This window comes from Melopsittacus undulatus, chromosome 1 (genome assembly GCF_012275295.1).
Source record: "Melopsittacus undulatus isolate bMelUnd1 chromosome 1, bMelUnd1.mat.Z, whole genome shotgun sequence".
Classification (NCBI taxonomy): domain Eukaryota; kingdom Metazoa; phylum Chordata; class Aves; order Psittaciformes; family Psittaculidae; genus Melopsittacus; species Melopsittacus undulatus.
In genome coordinates, this window is record NC_047527.1 from 9487188 (window position 1) to 9506622 (window position 19435).

The 19435-nt window shown below is 37.1% G+C and overlaps 1 protein-coding gene across 1 annotated transcript in view; it reads left to right on the forward strand.

Annotated features, from left to right (window-relative positions):
• ADCY8 (adenylate cyclase 8) overlaps positions 1 to 19435 on the forward strand; it is a 121865-nt gene that overhangs the window by 38136 nt on the left and 64294 nt on the right. Inside the window, exons 3-4 of the mRNA XM_034068583.1 lie at positions 11618 to 11748; positions 14403 to 14514. Of these exons, the coding sequence (XP_033924474.1) occupies positions 11618 to 11748; positions 14403 to 14514 (243 nt within the window). The remainder of the gene's footprint in view (positions 1 to 11617; positions 11749 to 14402; positions 14515 to 19435) is intronic.

Consider the following 19435-nt stretch of genomic DNA (forward strand, 5'->3'; position numbering starts at 1 on the left):
AGAACTTTTAGGCTACTAAGGAAAGTTATTATAAACTACCCTGAACTGACTGTAGGAGAACTCTGAAAATGTCCTTACAAGCTTTCCAAATAATAGAGAGGCTCTGTAGTCCAGATAATGGTTTTAAATTATCTGACCAGGAACAGTGCCAATCCTAAGCTAGCCAGGGTCAAGTCACTGGTGTCATTGCTGAGGTAATTTAGGATAAAATATTTCATTAATGTACATGAATGTCTTTCACACCATCAGTATTTAAGTATCCACCTCCAACCCTATTAAAAAGGATTTGATTTTCATAAAGTGACCATTACTTCCACCTAGAGAAACTTCCCAGGGAAAGTTTTATCCAGCTTGTGCCATTTAGTATTGAAGTCTTGCAGGTCTCTGAGAAGGTGTATTCCTTGTTTTGACCTGAGTTGATGACGCCTTCTCTCATTTCCATCTTGTTGTTCTGCAGTGATTTAGTCATATAAAGCTGAAAAATAAATGATATGTGAGATTCCTTTCTGAAATTTTCCATGTCATTAGCTAGTACTGTTGATAAATGTGTATTCTGCTGAAGTTGCCTAGTAATTTCTGAAGCATCAAAAATGTAACAAAATAGAAAAAGAAACACCTAAATTAATAGAAAGTGGAAACAGTGCAGAACGTGAAGATTCTATAGCAGATGAGTCAAAGCAGTCCTGGAGAACTGGAAGTGCTCTAGGGCATAGTACCACAGGCATTAAAGTCAGATGTGGCTATTCTGATATTTTAGAATAAAATTTAATTGTAGGAGCTGTTTTGTACTCATTTTGTATTCCAGTAAAATAAGCAATAGCTTAAGATTATGTCATTATGGAATCAGTTTCCAGTAGGTGTGTTTATCTGTCTCCTATTCTTAAAGTATAACCCCATCCGTCTTGTCCAAATTAATTCAAATTCATGGAAACCAATGCACTAGAAGACAGTACAATGCTTTTTGTTGAGACATGAGTCTGATTTCCATTTAAATGTTTTTCTTCTAGTAATTTTTCTTCTCTATAATAATTTAATAAAGAATAAATCTAAAAAAAATCATCATGAGATTTGGAAAAAACAAAATTACAAAACTATAAAATTTGCCCTTCCATGTATTAGGTATGTCTAACATATTACTGTGTATTAAAATCACTTGTAACCAGAAATGTTGATGTCTATAAGACAGGGTGGTAATACAAATTGTTTTGTACTTCCTGCTTTTCACCACTAGTCTTTGTTACACGGTTGTGTTTCACAATGGAATGTAAGCCTAACATGCTCTTAATTCACTATGTAAAAGATAATGCTTTAGGATCCAGAGGATCTGTAATTATTACCCATTGCTTGTATTCAATATTGACTAGGCCACTGAACTTAAGGCCTGTAGTTCCTGCTGCCTACTTTAACAACAGCTCAAATGACAAAGCAATGTCAGGAGATTGTTTTGTGATGTAGCCTATCAGGTCCAACAGCAGGCCATTGCTGTCAAGGAACACAGACTTGTCCCCTGCAGTTCTTACTTGCAGACACATGCTCACTTCTAAGTCCCATGCAAGTTAGTGGTGCTCACGTGGCCTTAGGTGAGCTGATTCATTGTGCCTGTGCCATACAGTGGAAGCATCAGCTGCACTTAGTTTCATGATGAATCATGTTACTTTAAAAATAATTTGATGGAAGAATGCAGTTTTTCACTTAAAAGATACATTCAGCAGCAGTAACAGGTACCATGCAAAAAAAAAATCATCAGGAAGGGCTGTTCCACTACTTCCCAGCATGCTACAGGATGAGTTGAGTTTTTATGAAGCCAAAATGATACTGGGAAGGTATGAAAGTACAAACTGGCAGCCCTGGAATCAGCCTTTTACATCTCAAGAAGCACAGGGCAAGCAGGCATTGGGATTGTGATATGCTTATATTGCCAACTGGCTGATGAGAGTGGTACTTCCTTTGATGCCTGGCAATAGACTTAATCATCAAGCCTTGCCAAGGTTTTGTAAAGTGGCTTCAGGTACTTCAATCTTCAAACCATTCATCATATAACCAAAGCAAGGGCCAGCAACATGTTGCAGTCCTTCCCTTCAGCATGTATTACATATATTGTCTCATGTTGTTCTGGCCAAGAGTATTGAGGAAGCAGTTGAATAAAATGTCTTTCCTACAAGAAGTCTGTGGGAAAAGCTTCTTCTTTCTTGCATTACCACAAACTTTATAATGCTTTTCAGTGAATAAATAGACACCATTATAAAAAATCATGTCTCTTATAAACACTGGGTTATTAATTTGGATCAGGATCTACCTGTGTTTCATAGCCAATAGCTAAACAAAAGGAGACTTCAAAACCTCCTGTGTGATCGGGCCTTGTTACTCTCTGAGAACAGCAGATGCTTAAATGGAACACATAGCCAAGAATGAGATGAATGGAAATAGTAACTGCCTGAACTCAAATGAAAGAAAGTCGATATAGGTCATATCTCACATTGCAGCAGTAAGTAATAAAAGCAAACAGGCAACCTCAGAACCCCACAAGTCTGAACATTTTAGATATTGCAGTTCCTTACATATTTTTTAATTACTTGCCATTTTCTCTATAACACACAAGAAATTACAGCTGCAAATAGCCTGTCTACTGTGCACTAAGTTAGAACGAAGGAATTTCTTTTTAGAGCTGTTCATCATAATGAGAGGTGCTAATTCCCATTTTCTAGGGTAGCGCTGTCATGGTTTAAGACAGGCATCTACAATAATTATATCTGTTCTGAGTACTGTCAGTTTTTCAGTAGAATTTTTATCTACTTCCCTTAAATGTAACAAAAGCTAATGTGGTCCAGAAAGGCTAAAGCCACTGCTCTGAACAGCTCTTTTTCATGCTATTAAGTTCAGTGCTTAAGACTTAGTGCCTCTATGATATTAATTGTAAATGTTGGCAAAACAATTCTTTAAAATTCAAGATGAAAAGTGTGGTGTTGATTCTGTAGAGTCTCTCTTGAGTTAATCATTTATGGGCTATGCCCACTCCAGTTTTACAGAGTTGGCCTGGGAACAGCCATATGTAACTTGTTCCCTGATCCAAAAACTTCTTCCCACAAGATATATGTGAATGTATGATAGAATATATGATAAATCTATCATATATTGAATATATGATACGTTTGAAAGTATATCTAGAGGAGGAAGAACAAAACCTAAATTGAACTGTTGGTCAAGAAAGGCTTTTCATCCCTTGGCAAAGCCAATCCCAATAAAGATGTTGAGAAACACAGGAAAATCCCAGGGCAGTTTAGGCAGCATGTCATTGTCACTCGCCCTATGCCATCTAAGGGGAATCAGCATAGGTAGCTTATGCAGACATCAGTCACTGCAGGGGTGAGGTCTTCACATGACCTGCAGGAAAACCTTGGGAAGTTTGACCTTCCTCTTGGCAACCTCCTACAGTTCTCAGATTGTTTGTTGATGTTCTGTGCTTGTTGGTACTTTGCTCTCTTTGATCAGCCCCTGTGGAAAGGTCTTCACTTTAGTTTTTATTCACAAGACTAAGACCTTCTGCATTGGTAAATAGACTCTTCCCAAGAACTGTTCCAAAGGTTGCTATTTACTTATCGGGGGCATGTCCCACTTTTCCATGAATATGCCTAGCTACTTTTGTGGAGTTGTATACACTGTTGTTACCCCCGATTTCAGTATGGGAGACACAAGGGGTCAGTGCATGCAGACAACAGAGAAGGTGTTCTACAAAGAATGACTATTGTAGATGCGTAAACTAAGAAGTGGGCATTAGAGAAAGCATCAGTGTTACAATCTTGGGACTTTAAACAGACGTATATGACTCATGAAGTTAACTTGCTTTATCGCTTCAGGATTTCACTATTCCTAAATGTTCCTGAAGGAGTAGATAGATTGTGTAGGAGTCAGTTCAGTATTTAGACACCTCCTAAACAAGGTGTCTGCATGCTTTTTACACCTCTGGGCTCCTGCTACAGTCAGCTGACATCTAGTCAATACAAGCAACAGAGCCCAGAGAGACCTGAGGTGACACCAAAGTAGTCATTTACATCTGGTCTGTTGAGTATGGTCAGATTCACTGGATAAGAATGGAACTTAGGCATGACTACATTGTAGTCACCAAAACTCAGGTGTCTGAATCCAGACCTGAATTCTATCAACCTTTAGTTACATTTAGTGACTTCTACCAGTCCTATTTCTTTTAGTTGGTTATTCTTTGGGTTAAAGGCCATTTTTTAATTTATTTGCTCTAAAGATCATTTTTTTAATTTATTTGCTCTAAACTCTGACTGCTCTACCTAAAAGACAAGGGTTGATTCATGTAATGAATGTTTTAAGAGAATAGATCAGCAGCTCTTTTGTAATATTGCTTTGTTGATGTATTCTTTCTTCTATGTCTTTTCACTTGAACATATATTTCTCTGCTCCTTTTTAAACCACTTACCATTACTGCTGCTCACCTTTGAATTGTTTCCACTTAGCCAATTGCTCAACTGCCATGCTTTCAACAAAGCTGGATAATGTAATTTCCTTCGTCCTAGAGTTCACAACACTTCTTTATTAGGCCTTTCTCTGAAAAAAAAAAGACTTTATTTTTCATGTCTTTCCCTCATTGTCTGAAAATGCCTTCCAGGAAAGGCTGACCAGAAATGTGAGGACTCTTTAATTGTGCAAATAATAAGGTGCAGAAGACTATAAAATAATTTCCCATTTTATTTTTTGTGATTTGCTACTGCTCTTTTGCACATGATCTTCACACACTTGTGCTGTTCTTCTGTGCCTCAGTATCTAAATCTGTGAAATGGGAATGATAATACTTAACTAGTTTAAAGGGGAGTTATATGGCAAAAGTCTTTATATGAAGGGGACAGTGACCTGACACTCAGTCTCGGATAACTGACAACTTTTCTTAACCTTTGGATTGAAGAAAAGTTATGAGAAAGGCCTGTGAAGAGGAAAGATTAAGGTGATCTACACTGGAGTCCACCTTTCAGTGCCTAATTTTTGGAAGGGGTCTGATCCAGCATCCCCACCACCCTACCAGTATGGTGTGGTGTAAGAGCAGCTTGGAACAGCAAAAACAGATTATACCCATAGAGGGAAGAATCTTCTGCCCTTTCAATGTTCCAGTACCATAGAATTGATTGGTGGCTGGAATGCCTCACAAAAATATATATAGACACGCACACTCACACTCATGAACATTTAGCTGTTACTTTGCTTGTAGTGTTCCTCCATAGCATGATATATATAACACAGAATAGTGACATGAGCTGCATATGAACTTTCAATTGTGATCCTGACAAGGGCTCTTCACTTCCTACCATATTAATAGAGGAAGACTGCCACACAGGCAGTGATTAACCTCTCTTTTCATGGGTCATTTCTAAATTTTATGTGAAGCTAAGAACGTTTAACTTAATGAGTAGCATGAAGGTTAATAAATGTGCTGGGCACATTTTTCCTGGCTTACTGAACATATGCCAAATGAACTATGTTTTATTTTAAATAAACATTCTAAAGCCAATGTTTGATTCCTTATTAACTGAATGCAAACAAGGAATGTCAGCTTTTCCTGTTGTGAAAAAAGTACGTTCTGTATTTTAGCCATATGTCTATGAACAAATGACCTTTTTTATGTTCCTTTCTCACAGATTTCATAAACAGTCCAACAATAACCAGGATTTCTGTTTACTTTCTTTCTTTCATCATCTTTTCTTTTTGAATTTGTACTCTATTTGTCTTCCTAAAAGGATAAGGTATGAAATAACATACATTTTTTTTACAGTGAAAAGATTTTGTGCTACTCTGAATGTATCTTCACAGGAATCCATCGAATGCTTTAACTGTATTGTTCCCTTGAAGATTGATCTGATTTATTCAAAGGGTGGACTTATTATATGGTAATATTGAGAAATGTATCTTAATAGTGAAGGAATAAGAGAATATATAACCCAAGTGTCTTCTCTCATAGGAGGCTGAAGGACACAAAATATTAAAGATATTTCTGGTTCCTGGAATATCAATCAGCAGCTCTGCCCAAACATACTATTGTAAGATGTCCAGTTGAGCTACTTTAAACATTCCCGTGAAAACCTGCATTTGCAGGAGCAAAGAACCTCCTAAGAAACTGCTTTTCATCTTGCTATCACAAGAACTGCATCCAGCATTTACATATTACAAGAATACAGGATACCAGAATTCCCAGGTGGGAATGGTAGAAGAAAGCCAAGACAATGCAGATATCCTCAGATTAGTACCACTCTGTATGGGGAAATGGAAGGTCTGAGTTTTGTCTTTTTACCAGTTTAAAGGATGAGCTCACTACGTGATAACTAACTGCCTGCTCTACATCAGCTATCACTACCTCTCATAATTTCTCCCTCTTCCTATTGAACACAGCCCCTGATTTAGTAAAGGTTTCTAGGAGAGGTGGATTAAAGATTAGTGGAGTCTTGGATCTCTCATCTTCAATGGTAGCATGTTATGCAGGCAGGAACAAGCCCAGGAAAATGCTGCCATCTCAGAATGGAGTGGTACACACCTCCACTCCAGCAGAAGCTATTATTGCAGAGCATGTGTTTTGCCTTCTTAAGTAAACCTACAGTTCACCTCAGCTGGGGCTGCCACCTAGACAAATGAAAGTGTTTATCCATAATGTGTTTTCATTGTAGCTGGGGATTGTTTACTAACCATTGACTAAGACTGCCCAGAGAGAATTCTCCATGATCTTCACCTAAAAGCTAACAGTTAGAAACAATATTGCCTCCTACAAATGCTGGGGAAGGATGCCTTCAATTTTACAGGTGTTTTATCTATGGCTGCATTTCGTCCATGTTATCTAATTGTGCAGGCATAAACCCCAGGATTTTCATGATTGTTTTGCCTTTCTCTCTCATTCTACCATCACTTTTTTCTCTTGTCTTGTTCTTTCTAAACAACTTTTTCCCCTCAAGAAGGGACATGCCCCACAGCCTGCATAATGTTAGTTTATATTATATCCTCCTAATACCAAGTTGCCTCACAACAATCTCAGTGTCAGTTTCTCTCCAGAAAATTGAAAGTCTATGTAACATAGAATCCTAGAATCAACTAGGTTGGAGAAGTGTTTAATCTTCCACAAGAAAACTGACTGTATAGGGAGAAACTGAGGTCAGGTCTCCTGGGTGCTACATACTTTGGTACTTGTGAAAGGTGGCCTACTCTTCATCCCTGAATATCATCTCACTGAATGGTACCATAACAACCATGGATGCAAGCAAATGCAGCCAGACAGTTAAGCAGTGCTGAGCTAAATGCCAAGTTACCGTTATGGTGATAGGAGAACCTAAAAGCTCAGAATCAGAATCCTTCCCTTTTTGTGAGATTTAAGATTTCAGTGACAAGAAGCATTGTATTGCCTGTAAAGTACATTTTCTGTAGCATCTACTCTATGGTATTTGGAAAGGATAGTGATCTCCTTACAACTGCTACAAGAATTAACCATTTTCTTATAAACCAACCTAAAATTGCCTTTTGTCCTCATATTTCTCTTGAGTGTCCCCTTTAGAAGATGAAAACTGTTCTTAGGTCTGAGAGGTGAGGTACCAATAGAAGAGAAGACTGTTCCTAATGTAAAAAATAAGTAAGAAATATGCATAGTAAATGCAAATGCTGTGGAAGTCAGGGTCTTCAAACCCAAGTTAAGGCAATGACAATAGTAATAATAAAAAATAACACTGCCATAAAGTGCTGTCAAGAATGACTTTTCTCACCTAGAACAGGTCACAGAGCAAGGCCAGGCTGGCTTAGCTGACCAAAAAACCTGAGAAATTAATGTTAAGGTTTGGATCAAGGCTGTCTTGAAATGATCATAAACAAAACACATCCATTTACCAAGTTTGTGATGACTTAGCTTCACACTAATAATTTAAAAGATGGGCTCTGTCTTGCACCAGGGCTTCTCTGTAAAAGAATTTATGTCCTATTTTGCAGCTCTTCCTGCTTAAGAGTTTCTTGACAATAGTGGTAATGAAGCATTTGTTTCTTTCCAGTTTAAAAGCTTAAGTAAGACTTAGCCCTAGAGAGCTGTAATCTATTAGAATTTCTGAACATCTTAAAACATACACAGATATTCCCAAGACTCATTTTCTTATCCAATACTTATATGGCATTATTTTTAATTGCTTATTTTATTTCATATTCATATTTTCAGTAAAGAAGTTCGGAAACTTTTGGATATTTTCTTTTCTGAAACTGATTTCTTGATATCTTTTTGCTTCCACTTCACATCTGGGTTCAACACTGATCTCAATTTCCAAACATGCAAAGGACTTTTTTTAAAGTTTGATGGATGGAGTGGAGTAAGTTGGAGACAGGATTTATGGAAATACCTGTTTTTCCTAAGTATGAAAGGGAAGATTTGGTTTAGAAACTACTTCCACCCCTCAGTATGGCTTGGTACTATGTAAGCGCTTTCTCCACAACAGTATCACTAAACTGCTTTGAAAACACAAGAAGAGATTCATACTGCACCATATTTCCTCTGTGAGCATTGCCTGGGGGGAACTTTCCTCAATGGTGTCTTCTACCTCTTTAAAGTTTCCATATGTGCCTGATTTGGAAGTTCATATCTGGCTTTCCCTATACCTGTTCTACTCCCCAAAATGTCATCTGAAATTTGGTGATAAGCAGCTTACAGAACTGACATTCTCTTCTTTAGTTCAGTAAGATTTCATCTTTTATAATCCTGTAAAGCAAAGAATGGTTAATAATTTGGAGCCAGTTTAGTGAAAAACTGATGGGTTTCCTTCAGCGTGATTTGGAGTGATATATTCCAATACTGGACAAATCTGGTTAATCTAGAAAAGAAAAACTGAGGGAAAGAGGATACAAAATTAGTATTTCAGTACAGATTTTTTTTACAGAGAAGGCAATCATTGATTATCTAAACCCACTTTAAAAGGATCAAAGCCAAGCTTAATTTGCAGAGAAACAGATTTAGGTGGGATGCTTGCAAAAACTGCCAAAGCTGTCAAACTGATGAGCAACTGAATCAGGGATGTTGTAAAATTTGTCAGGGGATGATCTAGGGTTTTCACGGAAGAGCTCAATAATCTTTTGAGGTCTTGCCAGGCCCTGCTTAAATGTTAGTAGTTATGACAGGGACTGTGAAAATAGCACTTTTGTGTATGTGCACATATAGATATGTATACTTTAATATTATATGCATATGTACACTAATATACACTGATGTACCGTGCATATACACTGGTGATAAACTAATATACACTGATACTTTATTAAAACATGTTAATAATATACATTGTACATTATTAATAAACATGCACATGTATATATCTCACTCCAACTTGTCTCAAAATTTACTCTTTCTGAGTGTTCCTGAGACACAGACAAACTCATTGGAAATGCTGAATATATTCTCCAGTCTTCCTAGTAGAAAGGGCCAGTTTGAATGGCTTTACTTAAATTCATTTGCATCCTTCTGCTACACAAATCAGCTAGTCAAGAGACATGATAGCCCTGAGTACTGGATGCACAATCTGCAAATGCCAGTTCAGGGAGCTCGTCCGTGTTCCTCCATTAAGCAGAGCACATGACTGGACATACAGCACGTGAGTAAGAAGTGCATAACACTGCGTAACACATCTACATGTGTGGAAAGGGTTAAGGAACTCAACAAGTATAACTAAAGAATTGATTTTCATGATTGTAGTCCAGCACAAGAGACCTGTGTGTATGCTCACACAGTAGACTTATGTTGCTAGTTCTCTGTGTGATAGGGAAGCTCCTTGGCTAATCGTCTATATAAATGAGGTAACAGACTGGTTGGACACAACTGACTAATGTGAAAGCACCCTGAAAGCAGGACATTGCCTGAACTGTTACAATTAAACATTGATGGTATTCTTTTTACAGACTGGGAAACTTAGTTCTATAAATTCCCTACTGCAACTTCTGCTTTGTTTTGTCCCATTTATATATGTGTGTCAATTAATATTCTGGTGGAGTGTACCATCGGGACTTTTTCTAGGTGATTCCTGCTGCTGAAGTGATTAAATTGTGTATAAATTAGGTATTTATAAATGCCAAATAGAAGCTGTCTTTGCAGAAATGGTCTATGGAACTAGTCTTTTGAAGATTAGATATTGAAGGAATATTTAATATGTGGTTAAAATATATTCATCACCAGTAGTGATGAATTATAAAGAGTCAGGGCTGTCACACAGAATTTGGACCAGCCAGGTTATAAGAAGTGAGGTAAACAGTCACGTGAAGAAGCTGAAAAAACTGTCATGAGAACCATTACAACAGAGACTACCACAACCAGCAATAACCAGCTCTCCGTTTTGGGAGATTTGAGACCTTATTCAACACCACTCTATGCAAATATCACAATGAATTAATTTCTTGTTTCTCAACAAGCACTCTGCCATGAATGTCCGTACAGTGAATAAGTGAAAGTCTATCTGATCCTTTATAGGCCTAAAAGATGGCCAGGGTCCGGCTGTCATCTGCAGAATAACATGTTCTCCCCCCTCCCACATGCCTCTAATTGTAGGAGAAGGTTATATATTCCATTAACTGTTTTGGTGGCTGCTGTTGTACAGCCTTTGCTGTATCATGTGAACAGATACGAATCTGTTACAGGACAGGGAGGTTGTACAAGGCCTTTGGGAAAAGAATGGTCAACTCTGGGTCAGCTCAGCCTACAGTCTGTCTTGGGGCATCTTCAAAAAAGAGGTGAAATGGGCACAGGCCAAATGATTCAACCTGGAAAACTGCTTCACCAACACATACAAATGCTTATTTCTAAGATTACATACAGATTTTTCAAAGTACTTTGAAACCCAGTTCCATTTGTCAAAATGAAGTAAGGACTTAAATGCCATAGACTGTTGAGAAGACTCTGAGATTCCCAAGTCACTTGGGAATAAACCAATAGAACTTGATTCCTATTTATTATTATAACACTATTAACATACAAACTAGTCTATGTCTAAGTCTTTCCCATAAAGCATTTCTTAGGTTTACACTAATTTATACTGCCCCTGTCTTGCATCTCTGACTATACAGCTAAGCTTTGTCTAAATGCTGTCTTTTTCATTAAGTGGAGTCAGGTTCCTTTGCATATTTTTTGCTTTATTATTAATTATACAGCTCATGAATGGTAAATGCACAGTCTGTAAATGCTGATAAATAATCAACAATAAAAATCTGATCTTACTTGCTACAGAGGGCTTTCAAATTCCTCTGGCCTATATCTGTTTATCAAGCTACCACTGCCTGAAATGCCATGATTGATAGCCTCATAAATGATGTTTAGGGGGAAGTTAGTAATGGAGGAAATAAGCAAGATGGATCTTTAAATAATCAGCAAGTAAAATTTGAACATTAAAGGGAAGAATGTCTAGGAAGGGGAGAAAAAGGTTCATATTCTAGGCTTGGGTTGATAATGTGGATTATCACAGCTGGTCTGAGATAGAATTTTTAGAGGGGAGGGTTACATCTTAAATGCTAGATACTCATCTCTTTAAATGGATCAAGAGCTCAAGCAGTGTTCTGTGAAGTATGAATTCAGACTGATACTGAAACTTTGGTTTCTTCTTTGTTTTAGGAACGGCTAGTACTCTCTGTCTTACCACGCTTTGTAGTCCTGGAAATGATAAATGATATGACCAACGTAGAAGATGAACATTTGCAACACCAGTTTCATAAGATCTACATTCATCGTTATGAGAATGTCAGGTAGGTGGAGGAGCCTCTCTTTAATGTTTAAGGTGTTAAGTGCTGTTAAAGGTCTCTTGTTTGAAAGTTTCCCTATTTTTGCTTTGTTCATTCATAAATTAGGAAATTATTAAAGTGTAACCTTTAATCCCCAAGCAGATAAGCACTTTGGTGCCTTCTTTTACTCATCAGGATAGCTAGATGCCTTTGTCATGGCAAGAACCATTTGAATTTAACACTAGGCCTTCTCCATTTGTATATTTTTTCACTTGAATTAAGTGATAATAAATCCTAATTGCACATTTAGAATTATAGAATGGTTAGGGTTGGAAGGGAGGTCATCCATTTTCAACCTCCCCTGCCATGGGCAGGGACATCTCACCCTAAACCATGTCACCCAAGGCTCTGTCCAACTTGGCTTTGAACACTGCCAGGGATGGAGCATTTGTCACTTTGGGCAACCTGTTCCAGTGCCTCATCACCCTCACAGTAAAGAACTTCTTCCTTATATCTAACCTGAACCTCCCCTGTTTAATTTAAACCCATTACTCCTTATCCATTGCTACAGTCCATGATGAAGAATCCCAATAGACTGTACACCAGATGATCAGCTTCTATTCCATGATGTTACAGAGTCTCTGATTTTATTGTGATTCCAACCACCAAAATATTTAGCCAAACCCAATAATATTTTCCATAAGTTTTTTTTCCCTAACCACAAGGGCAACAGATGAAGTAGCCATCAGTGAAAGAACTGAAAAGTAAGCAGCCTTGGATATGATGGGAGATGGTTTGCTAGAAAAGCAGATACTTCACCTTTTGATGAAACCCAAATATAACTTTGTCTGGATAACTTCAATACATGTAATTTGAACTTCTGCAGAAGAGTAAATTGATTATCTGCTTCTTCTGTTGCCTTGCAGTAGCTCAGACATATCATTTTATTAAATCTGGCGGAAAGTTTCAAGGACCCTTACAAAAGGCTTGAACTGAACTAAATTAAAATATCTTCCATTACCCTTTTTTCATTCAGAATAAGTGTTTCTGTAGAAAAATCAGAATACAGAGAAGATGGCCTTTATTTTTCAATGGAAAAGAGTTGTAGTTAGAGGTGAAAAGTCGTAACATAATTTATCTCTGAGAGAGCTTTAAAATTAAGATTCTGTGTGCTTTAGAGTACAGATGCTGGTTGGTTCCTATGCAAGCAACTTTTCAAAACTTGATTTCACATTATTTTTTCCCAAACCAGTGCTATATGAAACCCTAAAATTAATATCCAGTTAGAGATTTTTGTTGTTTTGATACTGAAAACTGTAAAAATCAGTTGTTTGAAAATCTTACTTTTAGCACTTTAGTATATTATAACTATTATTCATCTTTGAGTAGTTTGGTACTTTAACCTTTTAATTTTGTATTTTTCTCACTGGTAAATAATTTACCCTGTTTGTGAACCTGTTACTTAACCCTTAACTAAACCATTGCCAGCCTGTACATTTGAAAATTAGTTGAATGATAGTTAGTCATATTTTATTGTCCACCTGGTCATTACTATATTTAATATTGGTTACATTAGTGATTCTTAAACACTGTCAAATCATGATGGTATTCAACACAAATGAAAGATCCTAGGCTACTCAGACTGTAGCTCCAGTTACTGGTTGACTTTAAAGTTCTAATGAGGTTCATTTGTGTTATTTCCAGACAATGCCAGCATGTGCCTTTTTGAACACTACTACTTTTTAAAGGAGACAATACACTCATTTCTTCAGCTGCTATGTACTCAGTTATTACATGCATTGGTCTGGATAATAGTTTGAACACCATGGACTCTATTCACTTGTTCTTATTATAGACATAGTTTACAGACAAAGCTATATGACTGGAAAATTCACTGGCTGCTGAAATGCAGGTTAAAGCTTTGTTTGTAATCAGTTTGTTGACTAAGATCCCATCTTCAGGCATTGAATTTGATGAACCTGAATTCAAAGTATGATCCACTGGGCTCTCTTTGAAATCAAAGGAAAGAACAAGGAATCATCAAAGTAAAGATTCGCACCTTAAATAGAGGGTACTATACTTCTAAGTCATGTGCTTCTGCCAAGTCCCTAAAATTAGATGCAATAAAGTTGGCCTGAGCCTGGTATATATCAAGACTATTACGAATCTGTTGTCTTAGGATTTTTGTGTGGCACAGAGATAAGTAAAGCCTGAAAATCACACTAAAAACTGAAATCATTGAAGTCAAACTCACTGTAAAAAACAGCTATATATAGAAAACCACCCTCAAAGAACACTGTCAGATACTAACAGACAGCTGGGCGCCAAGTCTATCTGTTTATACAGCTCTCTATGTTATGGGTGCACTATGCCTCAGTCTTCTCACTGATAAATGGTGGCAACTGCACTTATTAAGGCTTAACTATATCTTCTTGAATGATTTGAAAATCCAAAATTTCATAGCACACATTTTTGGCAAAACCCTTTCTCACACATGCTAACATTTATTTAGTCACTTCTGTATTTATATTCAGTACTCCAGAATCTCCAAAAGTCTAGAACAAAGGTAACATGAGTTTGAAATGATCCTATACTTGTCAATTACTAGAAGGTAGCTGAGGACATTCAGAAACCAAATGAAGCAGACTGCAATATTAATGTACCTTCTGTTTTTTTAGCATTCTTTTTGCAGATGTTAAAGGTTTCACCAACCTCTCCACAACTCTGTCAGCGCAGGAGCTGGTCCGAATGTTGAATGAACTCTTTGCCAGATTTGATCGACTAGCACATGTGAGTTAAACAGTTTATTTTGCAAAATGATATGAAATCAACTTTGTATTTGGGACCTCTGGGAAGTACTCTCTAATCACTTTGAACAGAATTCATCCAGATTTTCCCCACTGGGATTTTATACAGCCATTGAATTTGGAAGACACTTCCACATTTATTGGAAGTGTTGAGTGCCAGTAGTGAGACAAAGCACCGTCATCAGAGCTTCATGTTTCTGCAGTGCTCGAGCAAGAATGAAAGCAGAATGAAAGCAGATCCCGTGCAACAGTTTCTAAGGAAGTTTTATATTTCTGGTCCTTGTTGGCAAATGAAATTTTTTCAGACTGTAGCTTTATATTGACTTTTCTCTTAAGAACTGAAGGTTGAATGACCTATTCATTTAAAGGTCAATCAGCCACTGCACTCATTGCAATCGTTAGTTACCAGCAGGTTTTACAATCTTTAAGTTGGATTCCACCTCGCTCACCAAGGAAATAAACACAGTAGGGGAATTAATAACACTAGGCAAATTAATTGTTAATTAATTTGTACTGATTAGAAAAAAAAACAAAACAAACCACAGAAATACAAGCAGAACATGCTCAGTTTTGCTAGGCTTGCATTTTCTTTTCTTTTTTATGTTTCTTTGCTCATGGTTTAATTTCTTGTGACTATCTTTAGGTGCAACATCTAAGCTGGCAAATAAGGCTGTTAGCATAGGGAATGAAGTGCGTTTAATGCAGTTTGCCTTATACTTTATCCAACCAAATGTAGACAGCTGCTATGTTTAAACAGTAATTACATTATGAATATAATTGATTATGCTCTTTATTTAATAAAGGGAGCCTAAAGTGACTTGCTTTCATGCACACATCTGCATCCTCACTGATTTTTATACATTTCTGGTTCAGGGACATGGGGTGCACAGGCGTCACTAAGACCATTGGCATCATCTCAGCTTGCAAATTAAAGTAAAAGAAGGCAAGACTTCTGTAATTATTCAAAGCTCTTTTGAGTCTGTTATTTTTATCTCAAATGGCAATGTGTTTTCTCATGTACAGAGTGATGCCATAACCCATTGTCCAGACACTGGCAAATTGGTAAATGCAATCTACAATATTTGTTTTGCAAAGAAAAAAAAACCCACATCAGCTCTGGTCTACAATAAAAACCAAATTGGATGAAAGAAGTTACCTTGGTCTTGTCTTTTAGAAAGCTTATAGGAGTAACGTCTGCTTCTCTATGAATTGACAAGAGTAGCAGCCATAACTGAAGAAACTTTTTAAACCAAATTAGTTGTATGTCACAGAATTATTTTAGGAAGAATATGTACATAGTATGACTTACTGCCTTGCTTTATATTTCAGTTTTGCCTACCATTCTTGGTAGAACAGATTCTTCTTTCATAATCATTAGTATTTTCTAATCAATCCAGAAAATCCTCCCTTGCTTGACACTTAGCCCTGAAGGCACTTCCCTGGTTGGTTTTTATATTTTATAGGAACTGAAATTTTTGTTGCTTTAAATACCCAAAGATTTCCCCCTTCTCTGTGGTTTGCCATACATGTCCTACTTAAACATTCTAGAAATCATTCTATTGCAGTCCTATGAGCTTGTTGTGAGTCCTAAATTCATAAATCTTCAGGGGGAACACTGAATCTGCCCACATAGGAGTAGGGATCTCAAAAATGTAGGTGACTGTTTTAAAGAAACAGTAATATATATGACAGTTTTTCTAACATATCCAAGATTTTCTTATCCAGAAATTTGCACACTTTGAAATTAAAGAACTTCTCTGTCTGAAAAACTTGATCATTAGGACAGACATCTCTCAAGTGAATGTCCCAGTTACTAAATGCAAGACTTCAGGCTCCTTCAGGCATTTTGTTTCCTAGTCTGAATTTGCTTTTGTCTTCATTAATTAGGTGTATCCTGTTGTCTAGATCAGTCCTCTGAAAAGCAGAAAACATGTGAAGAGTCACTGCAGGAACCGAACAATTTGACCACAAAGATTAGGGTGATCTAACCATGACTAATTACAAATTATTTAAAAGAAAGGCACTTTGATTGTGTTCCTTTTTTGTGGCTTCTGAGGCTTGGATGTCATGATACTTGCCTAATATCCTGACGATAATGATGTCCAACAGGACTAGAGACGAACTGAAGCTTTACATGGTTTGGATGCTTCTGTCCAACCCAGGGAGATGAATTGCCCCTCTTGCACTTTCTAGGCTCCTCACTCAGAGTTCTGGACTCATACAGAGGAGACAGCTGCCTAAAATGAAAGGGCCTAAATCTTGTACTGAACTTAATGTTTGCCTTTGGAAAATTTTGGAAGTGAACACTGACTGGGCCATGAACCAGATTTTGAGGACTTGTGATTTACATGGACGTACCAGCCTACACAACTGGCAGTTTATAGAGCTTTTATACCTGGCAAAGGTTTACCTTTTGGAAAAATGCCCAGTCTTCATCTGAAGGTCACAGGAGATGGAGAAATACTTATGTATTTTGAGAGTTTATTCTAGTGCCTTAATACTCTCACTGTTAATTTAGTATAGCTTGTTTCTCATTTGATTTTTTTTTGGACTTTGAATTACAACTATTTATTTTTTTTATGACCTATTTTTCCTAGAAATAAGAACCATCTTGTAGCCACTGATTTTCCCTGGGAATACATTGATGTGGTTTGATAAAGATACTTTTTAAGTTTCTTTTTAGATAAAAAAAAAAAAGATGAAGCTCACTGCAAATGTTATTAGAATGATTTCATGTTTGCCTGTAAATCCTTGACAGGCCTTTTGAAAATGGTCCTTTCAAGACCTCCCTAGAAGGATTTTCTACTAAGGAGGATTATGCTTTTGCATCTACATTTCTGATCTATCGCATAACTGCTTTTGATTCAGCTTGACCAGAGTTAGAATCATAAAATCATAGAATCAGTCGAATTGGAAAAGACCTTTAAGATCATCAAGTCCAACCATTACCCCAGGAGTGCCAAGATCAGCACTAAACCATGTCACTGAGGGCCTCATGAAGGGTGACCTCATCAATGTTTGCAAATATGTAAAGGGTGGGTGTCAGGATGATGGAGCTAGGCTTTTTTCAGTGACATCCAGTGACAGAACAAGGGGCAATGGGTGTAAAGTGGAGCATAGGAGGTTCCACGTTAACATCAGGAAGAACTTCTTTACTGTAAGAGTGACAGAGCACTGGAACAGGTTGTCCAGGGGGGTTGCGGAGTCTCCTACATTGGAGATATTCAAGGCTTGCCTGGACAAGTTCCTGTGTGATGTACTCTAGGTTACCCTGCTCTTGCAGGGGGGTTGGACTAGATGATCTTTTGAGGTCCCTTCCAACCCTTGGGATTCTGTGATTCTGTGATTCATGGTTTTTGGACACTTACAGGGACAATGATTCTACCGCTTCCCCAAGAAACCTGTTCCAACACCTGACCACCCTTTCAGTGAAGAAATTTTCCCTAATATCCAGTCTAAACCTCGCCTGGCACAACTTGAGGCCGTTTCCTCTTGTTCTATCATTCATTATGTCCGGGAAAACACCAGCCATCCCCTCACTTCATCCACCTTTCAGGTAGTTGTAGAGAGGAATAAGGTCCTCCTGAGCCTTCTAGACACTCTTACTCAAACTCTTGGATTTGCTAAGAATTATTGAAGCAAAGAGGTCAGTTACAGAAAGCTTGAGGCAGTTTCTGCAGATTTTAAGGAAAATCCTCATAAATCCCTTATTTGCTTCTAAATAAAAGTAGCATTTTATAAACACATATAAAGGATTATTTAGTCTGCTCTACGATCTGTATATCATATTATTAAAAGGACACTATTTCACAGCTTACTAAAGAATGTAATTTAGATTATTGTTTGTTTCTTTTATTCAGCCTTCTTTTTTCTTGTGCAATGCAGAAGTGATGAAGTGTTCTGGGATTTACTTTTAATCTTCAATCATTTGTGAAGTATTACATCACGTGTTGATGTATGTATTTGACAAAAAACAAAATCCATCCTATCTATACCATTACCACAGAATACTTTGAATGAAAGTTAGAATTCAAATTTTTAATATTTCTTATAAGAAATGTAAGAACTACATACAGCTACTTCCCTCTTCTAAACAAACCATGATATTTGTAGAAGTTTTATGGTTATTAAAGAGAAAAGTGACAGTTAAAAACCAAGAAAAACGAGTTGGTATAAAATAGAATTGAGGAAATTATTTCCCTATATACATCCCTATATATATTCCTTTTTCAGGGAATATATATATTCCTTGGAAAGGAAACGCCTAAACAGAAAGACCTAAACAGAAAGTTAATTAATATTAACATTTTAGGCAGAAATTTTGAGGAGAGAAGGGAAATAAGATGACATTTGATGAGATATCTAAACCTAATAAAAGGTCCTGCTTTGATGAAAGAATAGTTATATTTGACGTTTGTTTTTCCCCTGCCTTCTCTGCAGTGCTTGATGTCAGCCAATATGATTTCTGTTGTCATATTTCTAAATCTGTCTACACTGTGTGTAGATTCAGTTTCAGGTATTAACAGGGAAGAGTAAAACCCTAAATAGAGGAGCAGACATCTGTAAGCTTTGTTGCAACAGCAGCTGAGATGCCCCACATAGCTGAGACCTAAAGATAAAATCAAGCAAGTTTAAACACATACATAAGGACAAAGACACAGACAGTCTTAGGCTTGAGTTTGGACTGATCCTTAATTTGAAGCATTGATGCTGAAACAGGAGTCTTTCCCTGAAATATTGAAATCAGTGGGTTTCATACAAGAATAAAATGACTAGCCTGTAAGTCAATTCACCTCTTTACAGTCTCATCAGCTCTCATACAATAAACCAGGATAATAGTTCTTATTACTCAGAGTACCCGCAGATACTGAATGGAAATTTTACCCTTTGATATAAGGCTTTTT